We start from the raw sequence: 22313 nt of genomic DNA, 5'->3' as shown, positions 1-22313 counted from the left end.
TTAGCCAACAATTAGTCCAAGAAAGGAAAAGAAGCATCTATAAGAGGAGTAGAACAGGTTTTACTTTGTTGAGTTGTAACTGGATTTATAAAAACTACAGCAAACTAGCTTGCCAGCTGCTCCTGGGCTCTCATAGCACTTAGGACGTTGCAGTCGTAACCTGTTGGCTTGTTAATCCTCCCTTCTAGGTGGTATCCAAGAAGGTAAGAGCAGTATTTTGCTCACTTTTATAGACCCAGGGCACAGTATGGTAGATAACTATGTGCTGACCAACCAAAAAATCTGTTTATTTCTATGAGCCAGAATTCTAGAAAGGTTAATTTCAATAAGGTCCATCCTGTATCAACAGGATACCTGTATTAGTGGTGTAAATATTCAATCTTTCCAACTTGAAGGGAGATGGGCCTACTACTTTTGGAAATTTTCACAGGAAGAGTGTGAATACTACTAGAAGTAGAGAAATATGGGCTATTAACTGCAATGACAGAATATCAATGCTCTTCATCCAATAATAATAAACTGTCATGATTTTGTCAGTATTTGTTTGGTCCCACTGTTTGAGGTTCCAGTATAATAGAGGCATAAAAAAGCTAAATGCCCCTCTTTTTTTCTTCTACCCAATAAAAGGTATATGGCATATTGCTCCATAAGTAGGTTAATAGGCAGGTACTACAATTTCAACAATCTTATTAAAAAACGCATTTTCTTTGTTCTAGGTAACGCTGTAAGCAAGTAGTTGTCAGTTTCCACTACAATTCATTTGTAAACCTCTTATAAAGAGTAGAAATCTTGCAATCTGTTTATCTTAAAAAACAGTGAGGTTAAATTGCTAACTTTTTTTCTCAGATTAAAATAATGTAAAATGATGTTAACATCAAGAATTTCACGTCGGCTGCTCTAAAACTGAATTTCAATATTGTTCAGATAATTTCCAAGCACAAGTAAAAAAGAGAGAAAAACAAAATTTCTCCTCAAATATACCAGTAGTTACTATACCAACTTCCTTTGCTGAGAATTTTTCCACTATCTGCTCAATTATAAAAGAACTGCTGACATGCAAACCAATCAAAATACCGATAAAGCATGCAAGAGGAGAGAGGTGAGGGGAGGATGTTCCAACATCACAAAATTAGAGTATTAAATTCATATAAGAAGAATAGGGAGTATGGAGATTTAAGACTAATTGCATGTTGAAAAAAGGAAGTGCCTTGTCACTCAACTATGCTCTTGACTAGTAGGTTGTGAATTCAAGACAATTACTTTTAGAATGGCTTCTACCAAAAAAGCCGACAGATACAATAAAATTAAGTCATTCAGTATACTTTGTTTAAAAAAAATGAGTGTTTCATTATTATACTCATTTGTCTGAAGTTCTATAGAAGTAGAATCCTTTCACAAAAGATCAGCAGGAAATCTTTTTTTCCTTCACAGATCTGTTAAGGGTGTATACGAGAACTGAACTTGTATGCGAAATACGGGGTTGGCAGAGTTCATGGTTTGTAACGTGTGTGACACACAACAACACTAACTTAACAGAAACTGAATTTGATTTTAGGGAAGAATCTCTTGACAATCTAGCATTTGTGCAAAAAAGTAACTTTCATACACCAACACTTAATCCCATGAGTGAATTAAAGATTGCCAGCGGAAGCCCAGTAAGCTACTTTCCTTCTATTTGGTTTTTAACTCACGTGTAAGGGTGATTATTTGTGCAAAAAGCTGAAGGTTGAATCCCAGCCATAAAATGGTGTCGATATCCAATTTCCCAAACTTTACAACTAGCAGATGAGAGTATGTTCTCCTGCGAGAATTACTCATTTAGCAATATTTGAAAACTAATCAGAAGGTGTCATTCAGTCCAAAAATTTTTTGCACGTTCTACTTCAATTAACTTGCCTTTTGGGATTCTAAGAGGTAACACTGCTTTCCACTAAAACTCTCAGGGAACTTCTTTTAATTCAAGAAAGCAAGTCTGCTTATTAGACTGAGCACAGGTACCCCCGAATTGTGTATAAAGACCTACTCACCACACTGTTCTTTCCCTTCAACTTTGTTTATTGATGTACTGAACATGAAAAAGTACAAAGAATCCAAACACAAAAGAAAACATGTACAGCCTCTTAAATACTCAACAGAATATATTTTCTATTCCAACAGATGTGAATTAAGTCATACTGTACAACTTCAAATAAATACCAGCCTTACATTTTATTAAGTGCTCTGATAAACACTGTAAAGTGAAGCACAATTTGCATGCCCTCTCATCAATGCCTTGGTTTGCTACAGTAGTATAGGAAAGAAGCATGTAGCTGCTGTTTTCCCTTGAGGGAAACCTTATTATTTTTTTTTAAGTATATACATGTATTTTATTTTTTAGTGTTTTTCTTTTTTTAAACGCAGAAGGTTAACTCTGACAATCTAAATGCACCTAAGGATATGAGAAAGTGCTAAGCCAATTGATTTCTGAATAGCATTGAGTGGGTCAGCATGAAAACTCGCTTATTCACTTTAGCACGCGCCTCACAGTATATGTACTGTACTATACTGAAAAATTTTATAACTACAATTTTAAATAATAAAAAATAAAACTCAAAGCAACCGCAAAGATAATGTACAACTATGTTATGCATAGCACATTGCCTGTTCTAAGGGGAAGCATGTGAGCATCTCAGTTTATACAAAAAGCAGGACGTAACTATATAGTTCTCAGTGCATCCTGATGAAGGCATTTTTGCCTTCAGCTTTTTTGAAAATTTATTATAAGCTAGATGCTAATCAGAAAATATTTTGTATTTTTTAAAATTTCTTTCATACATGGTAAAGACTTATTTTATTATTTCCCCAAATAGTGGTTTAAGCATCATACAAAGTTAAATTTCAATAGCATACAGATATTTATGATTTTTGTATGAAAAATGTAAGGAAATTTGTTCAAAACCTATGGTTATACTCATTTTTTTATACCACAAACATATTTATAAACGAAAATGTAGCATCACCATAAACAGCTGAAGCTAGACTATCTACAGACAAAATTAGCAACAAATCTGATGCACTGTAAATTCAAGTCCTCAGGACAACAAAAGTGATTAAGCAAGACCTCAAGTAACAATGTTAATGCCATTTACAAAGGAAAAAACTGATACAAAAACATTCAAAACCTGAACATCACTTGGCATGTAAGGAAAAAAAAATAAATTAGCTGAAAGGTTCATAAACACAAGGTCTTATTTACATTACACAAAGCTCAGGTGTTAGCCTTGAACGTAACTTTCAAAATACCTTCAAATATATCCAACTCAGATCACTTTTGCTGATTTGCTGCAGTACAAATCATGTGCAACATCTTTTTTCCTTAAGACAAAACAATTCTTCAAACAATACTGCAAGTACATCACTAAACACCATGAGCTCTATCTGAAGGGATTTCTTTAGGAAGAACAGATTTTTTCCCCCATCTCTCGGTAATTTAAATTTCTTGCCTGCTCTTAATATATTCTTTTGTAAATTTTTTTTATTTGTTTCAAAATCACAAATCAATGTGAGCCACCTATCACATAATAACCAGGATGATCAGACGCTCCACTGGTGATTACAAAAATGAAACCAGCAGTGTTTCCCCCCATTGATTCTACTCCTTTCATACAAAGATCTCAAAAGTATTTTCTACACCATAAATCTTTCTAAATTTTCCAACCGCTGCAAATTTCCTGGTAAATTTTAAAAGCTCACTAGGTGTCATATGAAGAGATTTCTCAAAGTATTCAAGTCAAAATATTTGTTCCAGGACCAGTAAAAAGTTTCTCCAAATTTTCTTTTTTATAAAAATAGATGCTTTTTTTAAACCCACATCAAAGAGGCTCTTATCTCTTTGGCAAGGTACTGCTTTACGAAAAGTTCTCCAGTATTCTTACAATAAGCGTTTATAATGTAGCCCCCCCTTCCCCAACCCAAATCATAATTACAAAATAAATACTGTTTTAAACTTCATAAATAAAAATGTAAACTTCAAAATACTTTTCTTAAACAGACATAACAGCAATGCTTTAAATGTAAACCAAACGCAAAGCTAATCAGGAAAAGGAAAAAAAGGGGGGAAAAAAAGACACAACCAACTGAAGAATTACAACACAAAGCCTCAATATTTACTCACAGGTTCAAGGCAGTTATGTAAAAAGAAAAGAAATGTCTTCCCTTAGCTGAAACACTTTAAAAGGTCCACCTTCTTCAAAGAAGGCAATAGAATGCAATGTGACAGGTAAAAACCCTGTACCTCTTGTCCATATTCAAACATAAAAGATATTTAAGAAGTTTTAATTCAAATACTAGCAATAAAAAATCTCACATATTTCTTAGGATGCTAAGTAGTCGTTTTATCCCCATCTCAACACTGACTTACAAAGACATTTACTAATGTATAAAGTTTCTCTTAACTTGCCTTTGTTGTATAGTTTTCATATATAAATGGACTGAGGACAAGAGCTCATTAGGCTTTGTGCGTTTTGTTTGTCTTAAAGGAGACCTGCAGTACTCTGTCTCCCAGACGGTATCCATTGAGGCTAGCTATCGCCATGGCAGCCTCATCATAGTTTGTCATAGTCACAAATCCAAAACCTTTGCATTTATTGGTGTTAAAGTCACGGATGACCTTCACATTGGTGACAGCTCCAAAAGGCCCAAACATTTGCCACAGGATACTCTCATCTGCGTCAGGAGCCAGGTTGTACACAAATATACACCACCCTGTTCCAGGGTGCCCAGGGATATTAATTCCAGCCAAACTGGTCATTCCGTCAATGGTCATTGGAGAAAACCTACTAAACAGAATAGGAAATACACACATACACACAAAAAATAAAAACAGAGGTTGGTTATAGCAATAAACTTATACCTTTTCCATCCCCAAGAATTTTAATAATTCTCCTCCCCCAACAAATACATAAACTATTTCATGTTTTGACCAAGGTCTGTGTGTGGCTTTGCAGTGACATGCTAGACTACTGAGATATTAATAAGTCATGAAATGACCATTATTCACTGTACTAAATATCATCCACAATAGCAAAGAAATATATTTAGAACTGGCTTCATGAATTAAGCAGGATTGGCAGGGGAAGGGATCAACACATATGTAAACATGCTATAACGTCGTAACGTAATATGAAACAAATGATGGGTTTTTAAAAGACCAGGTGGCATCTGGTGGTATATAAATTTCTTGAGTCAATTGTGCTTCGAAGAGCAGCTTTTCATTAGGTTGCACATGCAAAATAAAACCCAACAAAAACTTATGAGGGGTGTGAATGGCACTCCCAAAATCAAAGAAACCAATCAACTGTGGAAAGGGATTATGAGTATCATGAACCTCTATCATTACCTCTTTACTCCATAAGCCATATTGAGCAGATTGTCCAACCTGCAAAACACACATTTAGCAAACTTCAGTTTTTAATTTTTCCCCTTGATGTTCAAGAAAGCTGGGCTCATTACTGCCATCTTCCGAGGGGATATCTGTACACTGATTATATGTGAAGTCTCAGAATGCTGGGTCTTTTTACATTAACGAATGGTTTCTCTCTACAAGGGTCAGTATACATTGGACACAGTGATGGTGATCTGAGGATACCTTTCAGAAAGGAAGTGTGAAAGCTCTGGGATAGTTAACTTTAGGGTTCTCATCAGGTAGCTTTGAAGTGATCAATGTATAGCTACATGTTCTTTATATTACTTTTGATTTTCACAACTCTGTTGGTGCCTGCAGATACCTAAGGCACACAGGGTTTAAGTGGCTTGCTCAAGACCACAGGGCTAGTAAATTATGGCACTGATATTCAAACTCTGCAGGTTACAGAATTCTATATATTTTCCTTTCATTTCCCAAGTTTGAAGGACTTTCATCTCTTAGAATCAAGGAGGTATAATTACAGGTAGAAAACAACCTTACAGACAACCCAAGCTAACCCTCCCATTTCTCAAATGTGCTCAGCTGAGGTCTAGAGAAGGAAAAAAGAAAAATCCACCACTCTAGTGTGCAACAAAGCCAGGAGTTCAGATCCTGATCTGGATGCTGTATTCAAATTACGCTACAGGAAGTGTCGTCCTACTCAGTTTTCAAAGGTCAGGTAGGAAACAAAACAAGCCAATCTGAGCCTCACTTAAAATGTTTACAGAAAGTAAATAGGGGTGAGGGTGGGGGTGTCAGTACTCTTTAAAACCTTCTACCTTTTTCCTATATCAAAAATTAGTTTTACAGCATTTGACTCTTCTTTATCAGTTTCAAAACACCACTCTAATGTCCCAAATTTCCACAGCACTTACCAACTAATTACGTGTTTTGAGGAGGAGGCATAACTTAATACATAGCCCACAACCACCCTCAACTACTACAATGCTCAACGCTCTCCAAAGACATCCCAGGGTTGTCCCTCTAGGACTGGGGGTGGAGGTGAGAATTTTTTCTTTAACACCTGTGAAAGGTAAGTTTGAAAAGTCTCAACCCTATCGCCTAACCTGTGGCATCAAGTCACGCTAAAGTATACATGGAAAAAGCAACTCCTTTTAGTTTTGTAAAAGCCAAAACACATCTCATCTGGTCTTTCAGAATGGGGAAAAATATAGCCTCCCACATCCCTGCCCTCAGTCTCCACTGAATATTTTGTTTTGTAAAGATGAAAAGAACTGAGCTTATGCAAAGTGTAAGGAAACAGAACAGACCACAATGACAAAAGATCTTTGTGTGTGTGTGTGTGTGTGTGTGCGTGTGCGTGTTGCGTTTGTGTGTGTGCCTTGACCCACTACCCTCTCATTGCACCACTGAGCACAAGCCAGGGTCACTGATAGTTTATAATAAATATGTGATGACCAAATAAAGACAATGAGGTTCCCAAAATTATTGTCAACTTAGTCCAGAATGAAAACTACTAAGAGGATTGGTTGGGTGACCTTGTCTGCACGTAAGTAAAAAGAGTACATATGTGGGGTTTTATTTTTTGCAGAGATGAGTATAGTCAAAGATGCCATGCCTTTATAGTCAAGAATAAGGGTCACAAATATCAGCAATAAAGACAAACACATATTAGCATCACCAATCATAAGGGAACAATACTATTTTATCAAATTGCTGGAATGATCAATACAGAATGCATGTGGCATATGCTACCTGGAGAACAGAACAGCATATTGAGGTCTCCAACCAAAGTGCTAGAAAACTCAGAATGTAGAGGCACCTTATCAATTCACTCATAAGTTACACCATCTATGCCCATTAATTGCATCCAGGTAGGGACAGGTCACGCATTGCTGCCACCCACTCAGGACACCAAGCATACGCCCAGAGACAGATGAGTTTTGAGAATTTTCAAACAGGGTAGAAATCAAATCTGCCCCTGAAGTGAATTACAGTCAGGCATTGTTTAACAATGGGGATATGTTCTGAAAATGTGTCACTAGGTGATCTCGTTGTTGTACGACCATAGAATGTACTTATATAAACCCAGATGGTAATAGCCTACCACACACCTAGCTATATGGCATAGGCTATGGCTCCCAGTCTACAAACCTGTATAACATGTTACTGTACTGAATACTGTAGGTAATTCTAACACAATGCTAAGTATTGTGTATTTAACCATATCTAAACACAGAAAAGGTAACGCATTGCACAATATTAGGATGACTATGATATCGCCAGACAAAAGGAATTTTTTGCAGTCTACTATATTATGGGACCACGGTCGTACATGTGATTGACTGAAACGTTATGTGACGCATGACTGTACAAGCAATGAGGGAGAAATATTTCGTGTTCCATCCTCCATCTCCCCCACTTCCACCTCTGGCATCTCCAGACAGGAGGTCTGGAATTTTTATAACAGGATCTCTGAGGACCCTCCAAATTATGATAGGGTATCTTTTTTACCCTATCTGTGAATTTTTGTATGATACCATGATCTTCACTGATTTCTTCACTTTTCTCTCGTTTTAGAAAAAAAAATTGGTCCTTTGGAACTAAGCCAAGTTATCCACTCTAATCTTTCTTCTCCTCCATCGCCAGCGAGAGTAGGGAGAAGCATGGAACCTAGAAAACAGGGCCCAGGCACTGCTGAAACCCCCTGCCTGTATGCAGCTGGGCCCAGAAGTATTTCCTAGCTTTCTCAGTGCCACATATTCATGTTTCCCATGGGAGTTCAGAAAAGGCAGCGGGTGCTCCACATGGGCACCGCTCAGTCCAAATCTAGTAGCAGTTGGCAAACTGTAACATAGGCTGTTGTAAGAGAAAATGGTGCAGCAACTCAAACACAAGGGCTACTACAAGCCCCTAGAAATATGTCTTTTCTGGGTCTGTCCACTGCTCAAGGACATCTTTTTATTTTATTTATTTATTTTTGAGACGAAGTCTCGCTCTGTCGCCCAGGCTGGAGTGCAGTGGCGTGATCTCGGCTCACTGCAAACTCCACCTCCCGGGTTCACACCATTCTCTGGCCTCAGCCTCTCGAGTAGCCGGGACTACAGGCACCCACCACCACGCCCGGCTAATTTTTTTTGTATTTTTAGTAGAGACAGGGTTTCACCATGTTAGCCATGATGGTCTCGATCTCCTGACCTCGTGGATCTGCCTGCCTCGGCCTCCCAAAGTGCTGGGATTACAGGAGTGAGCCACCACGCCCAGCCATCTTTTATTTATGGTCATTTATAAATGGAAGTCAATTTTTAAATGGAGAGCAAGCTAGCTGCCTCCAGAATATCTGAGAGAGGCGTGTGGATGATAATGTAGTACATCATGGAAAGTAAATATTAAAGTATCCATTAAATATATATTTAAAATAAAATATAAAATAAGTACGTATTTAAAATAAAGTATTTTTTACTTATATTTAATAGATGCACTGAACCCAGTACCCTCTCAGACCTGCCTCCCTGGGGGAAGACTGAGCAAGCATCGAAGGGGAGAGGTGGCCAGTGGCACTCTCCCCTGCTCTTTAGCCTGAACAAAATCCATTTTACAAATAAGACAGATATGGAGGATTAGACTGGATAACCTGCTTTAATTAAAATGACCTTCATTTAAAGAAAAAGTAACTTAAAAAAAGATTACTACAAATATAAATCAGAGTAAAGAATGGTACCAGTAAGGGAAATACAAGTAAATAAGAAAAGGGAGAGCCGATTATTTCTCCTATTCTTAGTACAAGCTACATTATAAGGTTAGACACAAGATAATCCAACATGGATCACATGAAGTCAGATGAGATATCTGAAATTATTTTATGGTCCTGCTTTAAAAGACATTTATTAAGATATTAGGTACATGGAAAATGAAGCCAACCAGTACAGTAATTAACAAGACATTAATATGTTGATTGTCTCATTTTTATCCTTTTTTATGTCTGATTAGAGTTTATAATTTAATGAATAGCACAAGCCTATGTACATATGTAATTTATGAAAAAGGCACATAGGAGAGGTATGTGTATGAACATTTTTCTATCAACAGGACCACAGCTCCAATTATAACTTGTCAAAATTTTGAACAGAACCATGTATCAGGTAGATCATTCCTATTTTAAAGCTAGGTGTTTGTAAGTAGAAAATAAAAATAAAGTACCTGCCTAATTTCTAAAAAAATTAGCTGAGGGACTATGGGAAGGCCTACATTTAAGTAAGGGGAAATGTGAACCCAATTAAAGTCACGAATAAAAATATGAAGATAAGTTATTGATGGGTGAGAAAATATACTCGAAATCCCACAAGTAATGATTATCAAAATCTCTCCAAAGCGCCAACCAAGAACTGCTTGGAAATTATCCACAACAAGACCATCTTCTTACTGCCTTACTGCCTTATTCAATTAGATGGTATCATCTGTCCTCTAAGAAAGGGGAAAATTACTTAAGGGGATTGATACCAGTTTCTTCCAAAAGGAAATTGTGATAATGCAACCAGCACATCATGCCTTAAAGGCAACTCAAGTGCTGATTTAAAAGGCTTTTTAAAAAATGCATAAAGGCTCATAGAAGCAGGCACACAGGTCATTAGACTAGATCATATTCGATAAAATTAAAGCTGTTTCACAGAAAAGAACATGAAAAAATTTGGCTGAAAGTTTAATTTTGGTATCATGTCCCAAGAATATACTTAAGGGGCTTGAATTACACCATCCATCCAAATAAATAAGGCTTGTCCTATTTTGAAAACTGCAGTCAATTAAATAAGCGTATTAGACCAGCAGTGCTCATATTACAATATTCTCTAATTATTCACATAGGGTGACTAAGCCATAAACCTCACAAACCCACCTTTAAACTTAACCCTTATTACACAGATTTTTAAGTTTTTTGACCTTAAAAGATACGGCTCATACTTTATGATTATTAAAAGTATTCTTGACTATAATACATATAACTTATATTGCTCAATCTCTCTCAACTCCCAAGGTACTATGATAACATAAAAATACAGTGAGAAATTTTCTACATGTCTACTGAAAGGTGACAAAAACTCAAGGCAAGAGCATTAAAACACAAATATCAGGGACAAAATAGATCTGTGCGATGATTTAGACTCGAACTATAGAAAAGAGCAAAATACCAACAAAACATGCAAGCCCTTAATTCAAGTGTCTTTATGAGTTGAAAGAAGAAGGGGGAGTGGGGTGGAAATCAAGATAATGACAGCCAAGTTCAATATACTGTATTAAAGAAAAGCATCAAACATCAGGTTAAACCTGAAATCTGATTTCTTCCAACACACCCAATCTAGATCAAACACTATCTCTGAGCACACTAACTCGTTCATATTTTATTATCTGGACAGGGATCACGGGAGGAATGAGAAATGCGGTGAACGGGACAACAGTTAAAAATCTGAAGAGAGAATAACAATTTCTCCCATTTTCTGAAACCAGGTTTCCCTTACAACTGACAATCTCTTATTCTCTTCTTCCAAAATGTCTTTCTATAGGAGTCAACGAAAAAGAATTTTCAAGTTAATGGTAACATATGGTACTAAAAGATAAAAACACAGAATGGGCCAGAAAAAGATAATTAAATTTGACCATAAGAACATCCTGTAAAGCTTTACCCAACCAAAAATAAAAAGCACAGAGCCTGCAGGGATGGAGGCTAGGTAAACCTAAGGGCTGACACCCATCAACAACCTAGCACCTGAGTCACCTATAAGCCTTGCCATTTCAATAATCAGGCACTCTCCCAAATCCTGTCTTCTCAATCTTCCTAAGAATTCGATCTTGATTCCAAGAACTTTGTTTTATCTAATAACTATCAAACAAAACCACTGCTTCAATCTGGAAAAAAAAAAAGTAACTGACTAATATAGCTTTCCACTAACAGCAAACATTTTATAACTTTACAATGTTAAAAATCAACCAATATATTTTGAAGAACTTTCTTCTATCTAAACTCGAGATCATTTTCAAGGCCCCACAGAGCTCTGAAATTAACTGGACAAGCTGCCTAGGAAATACTTGTAAAATTCCTTCAGGCTTGTTCATCCTATGTTTGCAATTTAAAAAAGCATATTTATACATATATTATTCACTTAAGATGTCACAGAGGAAACCTCTGTGCAGAAAAAGGGCTTTGTGAGACTTCTTTCTCCACAAAGGCAAGCATCAAGCAGCCCCAAGCATCTCCCACTCTAGTCTGATCACCACTACCACGGGAAGTCAGAGGTGGCAACGGTTTTTTGTTTGTTTGTTTTTGTTTTTAAATACCAATGCCTTTTCCTCACAGCAGAGCATGAAGTACAAGGCTCAATCCACCGGCAACCTAGTAACTCAGAGTTCAGATGTAGCCTTTTGACAGTACCACCTCTTCTCCCACAGGAAAGGCCAACTTAAGTTGAAATTTAATGTGACATTCATAACAAATTTCCTTCTCATATCTCAAGCAACATAATTTAGTATTTTTAAAAGGAGCTATTTTAACTGATTTTATCTCCACTCTCTTCAGCACTGCAAATATTCCAATGAAAAAAATAAATGCATAGATTTAAGCTAGAAAACGTAACTCCTGATCTTATTAGGTTATATTTGTGATTATATTTTTGGTAATTAACTACTCTGTCCCGTGAATGAAATAAATAAAATTGATACGCACTTGGAAATGATTTTTAAAAATCAGTGTGGGGTTAGATAGCATTCTGGGTGTAGTATACCATATGGCCAAAAAGGATATTTAAAAATGTCCTGGAAAATAAAAACTGCATGACTTGCTTATGAAACCAAAAACTCTCTGCTCTGCTTAACTTCTTAAAGTCATTGTTCTTCTCACATGCAGATTAGGAGATTTTTTGAATGACTCCTGGTTTGTTATCCCAGGATCAGAATAAAACTTAAAAAGTTAGAATATGTACTCCTGTCAATGAGATACAGTGTCTTCTTTGGGCTAAAGCCACGGTCATTCTATGGACTATAGAGAGGTCAGTGAATTACAACCGACAGGCCAAATGGAGACTGCCTCTCACCTGTTGCTGTATGGGCTATAGGCTAAGAATGGCTTTTACATTTTTAACAGGTTGTTTAAAAACAAAAACAAAAACAAGACAGATGCAACAGTGACCATAACCCATAAAGTTAAATATTTACTATCTGGTACTTTACAGAGAAAGTCTGCCAACCTGTTTGTAAACAATTTTAAAAAGGAAGAGAGGAACTTCATTTGTAGAAACTTAACGTAGTCACATAGGTTATATATTCTTAATGGTGCACATACTATAAAGTGAAGTAACAGAAACAGCTTGACCTAAAAATTGACACATGAGAATAAAATCTTTTAAGAACAAAAAGAGGAAATCTGAAGCCCTGGAAACAATTCAGATAACCCCAGAAATCTACAGATTAGAATTTCTCAACCACAGCATTATTGATGCTTGGGCCAGGTAACTTCTTGTTGTTGGGGCTATGTTGTACGTTGTAATAGCTTAGCAGCATTCCTGACCTCTACCATTAGATGCTACTAGCACCCCCACAAGTTGTGCCAACATGAATACCTCTAGACATTGCCAAATGTTCCCTAGGAGTCAAAATCACCCTTGGTTAAGAATCACTGCTGTAGGTTACTGTCCTTTGGTCCCCACCTTCAATATTAGCAAAAGACACTATTTCTCAAGTAGATTCTCTCTGTGCCCATGGAGAAGAAAAATTAATAATAATAAAAGCAACAACACTGACAAAAGCAAACCAGAGATCCTGTCAATAAAGTACTGGACAGTAAACCTGAGTATTCTCTTTCAGTTTGGTAGCTGGGCACAAGAACCAAACCAGACTTACCTAAAACGCTGTGCCTGCTGAGCTAGCGGTCCTGGATACCTTCTGTTTGGAGACTGGTACAGCTGGGAAAGGATGGCCTGATTGGTTTTTTGGCTTGGATTATTAGCAAACTTTACAGTGATTGGCTCCGTGGCACCGGGAGGTTTCTGGCCATTTAGGCCTTTGATAGCTTCTTCTGCCTCAATTCGCTTGTCAAATCGAATAAACCCTACACCCCTTGATATGCCTATGGTAGATTTGAGTAAAGATTTGGAAAGAGGGAACAGAAGGAGAAGGGAAGGAGAGAAGAAAGGACACATTAATTTTTCCTTCTCGAGAACATGTTTTCACCTACATATAATATTTGCCACAAAATCACACCAGGAGGAAACCTTCCCCTTAACTTATTAGCCATTCAGTTTAGAATCACCATTTTGCATTTTTAGAAAAATGCGTGTCACTTACATAATCTGAGTACCCATTATCACATGCATTCCAATCAGCTAAGACAAGAAAGCACAGGCATGTCCATGTTTTCTCTCTCTCCCACCTCCCTCCCGTACAATCTTTTAATGTCAACAGTATACTGGAGCTCCATTTTTCAAATTGTGCTATTGGATAAGCAGCTCAGAAATAAGGGACACAGTAGTTCCTGTCCTTGAAACAAGGAGAACAGAAAGAAGAATTTGCTAAAAATGCTACAAAGCTATGCTAAAAATACATACGCTGTGGTGGAAAGACATTTCGGTTGAAATTTTAAATAATATATTCAGCTTAATAATATTGCATAGGATATAGGTCCTTTAGGAAAAAAATGCCTGAAAATGTTCTTCCAGTTCTCTGAAGCTCTCTTGTGCTTCTAACTAGCTATATTTTATTACAGAAAAATATTATATGGAGAAAAAGACCTAGATTTTAAAAATAAATAAATTTCTAGAAGTAAAGCATCAAAGCTTTCTGACCTCAGCAGCATTACTCCTGACTACAGAAGATCACTCCCTGCCCCACATTCTCCCCGGTGGGAAAGACACAAATGGGAAAGAAGGACAGCCAAGAACCTTTCCAGATTATGAAAAATTGTAGAGGGAAACCCAGCTTATTCCATTTAATTAGCGTGAACAGGCTAGTGGGGTGGCCACAGCTGGTCATCATGAGATAAGCAGTGGCAGGGAAATTTTTTTTGGCAAGTAAATGAGTACTAGCAGGACCAGATTAGACTAGTAGCAAGAAAGTATAGATGATTCAGAGGATGTCAGTGAAGAAAAAATAACAGGGGTTACTAAGAAAGGTATGCAGAGAAAAAGCACTGGACCATCGTGCTTGGAGGAACTGAAAAAAAAAAATGGAAGGTCTACTTGCTTTAAAATTAATACTGTGTAAGGTCAATGACTTAGATTTTTCTAATGAAGATAAAGCATTTTTCCCACATATGCGTATCTAAGACAGCCCCTATCACTTTACCTTTTCTATTTAAAGAGCATACATTGCACATTATTACCACCTGATGGCTGAATAAGAAAATTGCAGGGTTTCATTTTTCATTTCAGGTAAATTCAGTAAGTTCACTTTGAAAGCCTTAAGTATGAAGAATAAAGAGTGAAATGATAGCAAACCCTTTCACTTATCTACTAGCGCCTATTAAGAATTAATAACCCCTAGAACTTAGCTGTTCCATTAGAAAAGCATCAGATTAGCAAAAAAACAGCCTCTACGCAGCTTGAGTCACCTAAACCAGTGGTCCTCCTACTTAAGCATACATAAGAACAACCTGTGGATCACCCTCAGATTTATTCAGTAGGTTCTGAATGAAGCCCAAGAATTTGCATTTTCGGCAGGGTTCCAGAAGACTGCTGATACTGCAGGTGTGGGACACATACTTGAGAACCGCTGACTAAAACAAGCTAGATCCACCTGTGATGGACTAGCAGGTAAAAGATGAGATGCACTTTAGTGTCACAGGTGAAACCTACTCTCAATTCACAAGATCTCAGAATGAATGAATTAGAAAGCATAAATGAAATAAAATAGATTTTTGTTGCTTTGAACAAATTCATCTGTATTTCTAGGCCTGGATTTCTATTTAACACCATTATTAGTCTATGTGATAACAACACAGGGTGGCCATGTATGAGTATTATGAATTAACTAACACGGTTAAGGAGGCTGTATTTTATATACTCTCACTTGACTAAATATTCTCATGACAGCAAAATCTTTAGGCTATTCTCCCAGGCATGCATATAGTGCTAGCTCTCTCTACTCAGAACTCTAAAGGTGGTGCTTCTTATGAAGCCAATTAACAGCACAGAAGCAGGTAATATGGGCTCCTCTGATTAGATTCAGATCAACTAAATGGATCTTCACTTGATGAATGAAAAATCTGGCTCGATTTCCTTCTGAAGTCTTTGCTTTAAAAGAATTAGACACTGTAATATACAACATGTCTCCAAGGTATTATTATTATTATTATGTGGGGGGGGGAGAAACAGTGAGGAGAAAAGCTACCTTAAAAAAAAACAAACAAACAACCTCACAAATCTTCATGTGGCTGCTTCAGTCTATGTTACTACAGCTAATATTTCCTCCTCACAATGTTTCTCTATTTTTTTTAACTGTTTACTAAAGAACAAGTATTGCTTTCATTTTATTTTTTACTTATTTTTTGAAATGAAGTTTCACTCTTGTTGCCCAGGCTGGAGTGCAATGAATGGCATGATCTCAGCTCACCGTGACCTCCACCTCCGGGGTTCAAGTGATTCTCCTGCCTCAGCCTCCCGAGTACCTGGGATTACAGGCATGCGCCATTACACCCAGCTAATTTTGTATTTTTAGTAGAGATGGGGTTTCTCCATGTTGGTCAGAGTGGTCTTAAACTCCCAACCTCAGGTGATCCACCCACCTCGGCCTCCCAAAGTGCTTGGATTACAGGCATGAGCCACTGTGCCTGGCCAAGTATTGCTTTTATAATAGGAAACTGTAACTGTATTTTATTTTGAAAATCCATAATCAAATCTATATTGCTAGCTTTTTAAACTAAGATTTGGCAGAACAACTCCCTTACATTCGAGAGTTTTAATGAACATTTTTAGTCTTCCCATTTCAGTTGGGCTAACAGTGATATTAGGAATAAAATAAATTGTTAACATTCAAAATTTCATACTCTTACATATGCCCATACAGCACAGCATGAACCTGGAAAACAGCCTGAACAGCAATTACCACTGTGGATGTAGTGTAATCCTCCCTTGGAGAACTAGCTGCACACTGCTGCATTAAGCTTCGCTTTTTGACAAAAGAAAGATTGTTTATTAGTACTTTATAAGCAGGATGGGGGCTTTTATCACACAGTGGCTTGGAAATGAAGATTATAGCATCTATAAATTTATTACAAGCCATGAAACAGGCTTCAAACCTGCACCTTCAGGGTGGAAATGACTCAAGCACGCTCACTATACTCCACAATCTATTTTTATCCATGCATATTTATGAACAATTCCAGCAGAAAATTGCATTTTCTGGCCCACATATACCTTTGATATGTTCTAGAGGCAAGACTGCTACATGGAAAGACAGAGTATTTCACAATCTGCTAGTCAGAGACAGGGAAAGACTGTCCAGAGCGGCTGTCTACTCACCAGTGACCTGGTCGACAAGAATACGAGAAGTAATAATGCGTCCATATTGTGAAAAAAGCTGTTCCAACTCCTTCTGGGTCATTGTTTTTGGAAGTCCGCTGACATATAAATTTGCATCTCTGATAGAAGCTGAACTTGGGCGAGCATAGGAAACCTGGAAAAGGAAAATAAAATTAAATGTATATGCACGCTCACTCACCTCCCTTTAGAAACTCAAAAACTGCCTCAGTAACTTTCCCATGAACAGCATAGAACACTGAAGTTCAAGCAAGTCAGGTGCTAACTGCTTTATTCACTTCCAGGAAAATTCTAGACAAATGGGTAGCAGTATTCCCATTCCCTCTCCCCTAGGTGGAGAGGGGAGAGTATCTGTAATATGCTGGACTAGCCTACTGCAAGGGACAGAAATTTCACAATATAGCCCATCCTCCAGATTATTACTAAAAATGGTCAATGGGTCTAGGATCAATTTGCGGAGGTACAGTGATATAACGACTGCCTGCTCATTTTATCATTGGTACCCACCTTTAATCCAGTTTTAATTCACTAAAATTTAAAGTTCTTAAAACAGACCAGTGGTGCACATAGCACAATACTATTCACGATAATAGGCTGTCTTCTGTGGGGCCAAACCCCTAGAGCAGTGGTCCCCAACCTTTTTGGTACCAGGGACTGGTTTCGTGGAAGACAATTTTTCCATGGACCGTGATGGGGGATGCATTAGATTCTCATAAAAACCACACAATCTAGATTCCTTGCATGTGCAGTTCAAAATAGGGTTTGTGCCCTGATGAGAATCTAATGCTGCAGCTAATCTGACAGGAGGTGGAGCTTGGGCAATAATGCTGGCTCACCTGCTGCTCACCTCTGGCTGTGTGCACCGGTTCCTAACAGGCCACGGACCGGTATGGGTCCATGGCCAGGGGTTGGGAACACCTGCCCTAGAATAGGGATTTAGGCCCAATCATTCAAAGCTTAAAGATTCCAAATTCATGGAGACATTTTTGTTTTCTAGCCTCTCCCATCTGTGTGGGTGGGAGTGATACATTTCTAAAAAAAAAAAAAATTCACCCTTATCAGTGAGTACGTTCTTTTGCTGTATGCCATATGATTGTCCATAAATTCCCAGAAATTTGAATGTGTGAACAAGCCCTCATTATCCTTTGTCTGTTGTCTTCTCATCCACAGGTCTTTTTAACCCTGATTTTCAAAAGGTCTTAAGTCCCTGTAATTAACTCTACCTGCCACTGTATGTACTTTCAAAGAGTTTCATGTCTTTGAGATACGGTATACAAAATCCCACAAGGAAGAAAGAGAAAATAGGTCTGCATGTATTTGTTTATAATCATCATTCCTCATGTCAACTCTGTGAGGCAAGAAACCACATCGTTCTTGGTCATCACCGTATCCTCAATGCCTAGTGAGCGCCTGACATGTGATAGATGCTAACGCATTTGGTGAGTAAGGCCCATCCAATAATACCCCATTGATCATGCAGATCCACAACGGCTTACTGAACCAGAGCATTTAAGGGTCAGTTCAAGTCATCCAGATCTCCTGCCCCAACTGTAATTGATGACTCTCTGCCTATAACCTATCTGCCAACATTTAGTCTCATGAGCTATTTCTGATCGCATTTCCTTTGGTTTAGCTATAATATTCTGGACTAGCCTACTTCAAGGGACAGAAATTCCACAATATACCCATCCTCAGATTATAACTAAAAATGGTCAATGTGTCTGGGATTGATTTGCTGAGGTAAAGTGATAACTACTGCCTGCTCATTTTATTATTGGTACCCATCTTTAATCCAGTTAAAAACAAACTTTCCCAATTTACACTAATACTTAAATAAGTTTTAGTATGAAGCACCAAACATTTTCCCCATAATTTGAATTGTGCCCACAGCTCTCTGTTGCCACTTTTTCTTGGCTTTCCAGAAAAAAATATAAGCCAGATTTTATACTACTTTATAAAGACCTCGTTATCTTTCACACCCCTGCCCCAATGGTGTTTACATTTAATACTCTTCTTTATTCAAACCGTTTGCTCATTAACAAGTGAAAATATACCTGTTGTTCCAAAGGCTATATTTGGAAATTATATTAGCACTGTCCTGTCCTACAGAAGAAACAAGGAATTTGGAATAGTGGTGGAGAAAACATACATATGCTACTTTTTTATTTTTTCTATGCCTAAATACTTAAGAACAATGAAGACTGGGGAACTTCAATGTAAGTGAAAAACAAGTGGCCAATTTCAAGTGATTAATGTAACTTAGATGGAATCAAATCTTGGGATTGCTATAAACTGATGAAACAAGGCCAATGAATTATATATGCATTCAGTAATATGTATCAATGAAAACTTCATTTCCTTTCTGATGTAAGATTCTCAATTATCCAGAAAAGCTGAAACCACACCAGTTGGGACATGCATCCGTATCTAGCATTCTATGGCTTTATTTCCACAGGAGGGAGCACTCAACAAGTCAGCTGTTACTCTGTTCCAGATCATGTGACTGAAGTACTCCCATTATGAAGAGCCATGTCCCACGGGCTCCAGGGCAGGCATCTACACATTCTCCAAGGAGGCTAACTTCCAATGACTGATGCAGCAAGCAGCAGCAGGAGACAGGCTCTGCATGAGATCAAGCGTCACAGGAGGCAGTGGAAATGTGGTTAAAGGTAACAGCTAATCAGTGTGCCTGGGCCCAAAACTAGGTTTAATTCATAACCAGTTCTGTGAACTTAAAACTAAGTTCTTCAAGCCTATTACCACAATTCTACCTTCTTTATATGGCTATTAGGAATAATTAAATAATTTATAATCCACATGAAAAGATTCAGAGCCTAATCTATGTGACATTATAAATACTATTTACCTCTACATGCATCTGAAAATTTAGGTAAATGCCCAGCCCATTAAAGTAGAGAGAAACCTGGTTCCATTACAGTGTTCTAGAACAATTTACTCATGCAGTGACATTCACTGCTTTGTGCAATTCAGTTGAGTGTAGGTGGTGTGTCTTAAAAGTCATCCTAAAATATATTTAGGAAAATGGGTTTATATTTAGTGCTTATATAAAGGCTTTGAAAACATACCTAGGTCAGTTATGTGATTTTTTTTCCCCAATGTCCACTCTTCAGTTTATATTGTATCTTTAGTTCCCAGCCACATTAAAAAGGCTCCAAGACAAACCTTCTCAATAACAGTATCTTTCAGTAACATTGTCAAAGAACCATTTTCCACTACCACAGGCAGGACAGGAGCGATTAGATTATATATAAACTTATGTTGGTAACAATGTTTAATGTTAAACTTACATTTAGAGGATTATGAGACTTCAACCATTTACAAGGCATTTTCACAAACTACAGTATTTTGTCTGTGCCTCACAACAACACCATGAGGTAGGCAGCATACATATTAGTATTTTATAGCTGGGGAAACAGGCATAGACAAGGTAAATAACATGCCTAAGGTTATACACAACTAGTGTTGAATTCTGGGTTCAAACTCTGATCTTTCTCTTTCTGTGTCCTGGTCTCCTCATCCAGTTTTCCTTCCATAACACTATGGTAAATGAGTGTTTTAGTTCACTTGTTCTGAGTTAGGAAAAATTAAATGAATCCTGGCTGTTTCTTAAAGGTGTACACAGAGAAACTGGCCACAGACAGAAAACAGGATGTTGCTAGAAATTAGTTAATAGTTATTCCACTTATTATTTTGAGACGGAGTCTCACTCTGTTGCTCAGGCTGGAGTGCAGTGGGTGATCTCGGCTCACTGTAACCTCCGCCTCCCGGGTTCAAGCTGTTCCCCTGCCTCAGCCTTCCAAGTAGCTGGGATTACAGGCATGCACCACCACACTGGCTTTTTTTCCTATTTTTTAGAGACAGGGTTTCACCATGTTGGCCAGCCTGGTCTCGAACGCCTGACCTCAGGTGATCGGCCCACCTCGGCCTCCCAAAGTGCTGGGATTACAGGCGTGAGCCACCACGCCCGGCTCCATTAACATTTTTAATAGTAATTTTTTCTAAGAAAAGAGAAGTGGCCACTAATTAACCAAAGAAACTACATATCATCATTCAAATTTTTAAATTAATTTTTGTTACTTTCTAATTCTCAGGAGTAAGCAACGCCATTTTCACTCACTTTCAGGCAATAAAGATGTAAGAAAGGGTAATTGCCTTCCCCTTCCTCCCAGACCAAGGCTCAAGGTCCTACCCCTATCCCTTTATTTACTGTTCTTGGAATTAAAACAGCTTCCTTTCCCTTCCATTATCAAGGATATCACTGTCATCAAAATCCTCCCTTCCTGAAAAACATTTCTTCTTCCATCTCAAAAGATTATAAATAAAAAATGTATTTAGACCTAAGTGGGAAGAAGGCTGATAGTGGAATAAGGACTCACACTCTGGAGATTCAAATCGGTTACCAAACTAAATTTTGTATCTGACAATTATCAGCAACCTTCTCCATTCTGACTTTTTTTTTTTTTCCTGTGGATTTAGATCTCGTACAGGTGCCTTCATACGCACGAACCATACAGGGGCTATTTTCAGACAGTGTTAAGTATCTTTTTGGTTCTACAAGACTAAATTCCCTTGAAGGCCCAAAAGAGAGTTCGCTTTAAATGACAAATTCTATTTAGAAATGCTTCAATACAATGGACTCCTGGCATATGTCCTACTGAGGTCAAAATAGCCTCTTTCTCCACTGCAATCTGTTCTCCATTTTCCATTTGCTGGATTAATATATGAGTTTGGATTTTAAATTTTCACTGCCACTTAAACAGGTGAATATTTAACGCATGAGGAGCAAGGTTATGAAATGTCAAAACTACTAAGTGAAGGATCTAATTTAAGAGGCAGCCAGAGAGTCTGCAATTTAAATATTTAAAGATGATACAGGGAGTACAACACTGAACACCAATCTACTCCAAAGATAGCAATTTAAAACTCGGGTTTATTCTGGAATTTCTCACAACCCTACAAGTGATATAATAAACAAAGACAAGCAATACTGAGATTATTATGAGGGAAAGGGAGAGACGGGGAGGCAGTAAGTACTTGCTACTGCAGGTTAAGTAAATGGCCCATGGCTTCTCAAATTGTTCTTCAAAAACGAGAGTAGACTGGACAAAATAAAGATAGAAATATATTTATCGAATTATGTCTTGAAAATGGAACCGTTTGAAATATAGTGTATTACTTGTAATTAAAAGCTCATTTCTTCATCAGCAGCTAAAACTAATGATACATTAAACATGCAAAGATGAGTAACACATACACTAAGAGTGGGCTATCAAACACAAGTTAATCAAAATATACAAAGAAACAAAACCATCTTATGAATTAGTACTTTATTAAATGTACATAGCAATGTTTAAAATCTCAGTGCATCACTT

The 22313-nt window shown here is 37.5% G+C and overlaps 1 protein-coding gene across 16 annotated transcripts in view; it reads right to left on the bottom strand.

Annotated features, from left to right (window-relative positions):
- Positions 1–2034: 2034 nt before the first annotated feature.
- The window catches only part of ELAVL2 (ELAV like RNA binding protein 2), a 159350-nt gene continuing 139071 nt past the window's right edge, over positions 2035–22313 (bottom strand). For 10 of the 16 annotated variants that reach the window (XM_032138485.2, XM_058431591.1, XM_032138478.2 and 7 more), the window contains 4 exons: positions 16903–17056; positions 13289–13514; positions 5378–5416; positions 2035–4817 (listed from right to left, as the gene is read on the bottom strand). In XM_032138485.2, the coding sequence (XP_031994376.1) occupies positions 4487–4817; positions 5378–5416; positions 13289–13514; positions 16903–17056 (750 nt within the window). In that variant the 3' untranslated portion in view covers positions 2035–4486. The remainder of the gene's footprint in view (positions 4818–5377; positions 5417–13288; positions 13515–16902; positions 17057–22313) is intronic. The other 6 variants (XM_032138486.2, XM_032138480.2, XM_032138481.2 and 3 more) reach the window with 3 other exon arrangements.

The sequence above is a fragment of the Hylobates moloch genome, unplaced genomic scaffold (assembly GCF_009828535.3).
Source record: "Hylobates moloch isolate HMO894 unplaced genomic scaffold, HMol_V3 SCAFFOLD_19, whole genome shotgun sequence".
NCBI classification, from domain to species: Eukaryota; Metazoa; Chordata; class Mammalia; order Primates; family Hylobatidae; genus Hylobates; species Hylobates moloch.
This window is presented reverse-complemented; position numbering and strand designations above follow the sequence as displayed.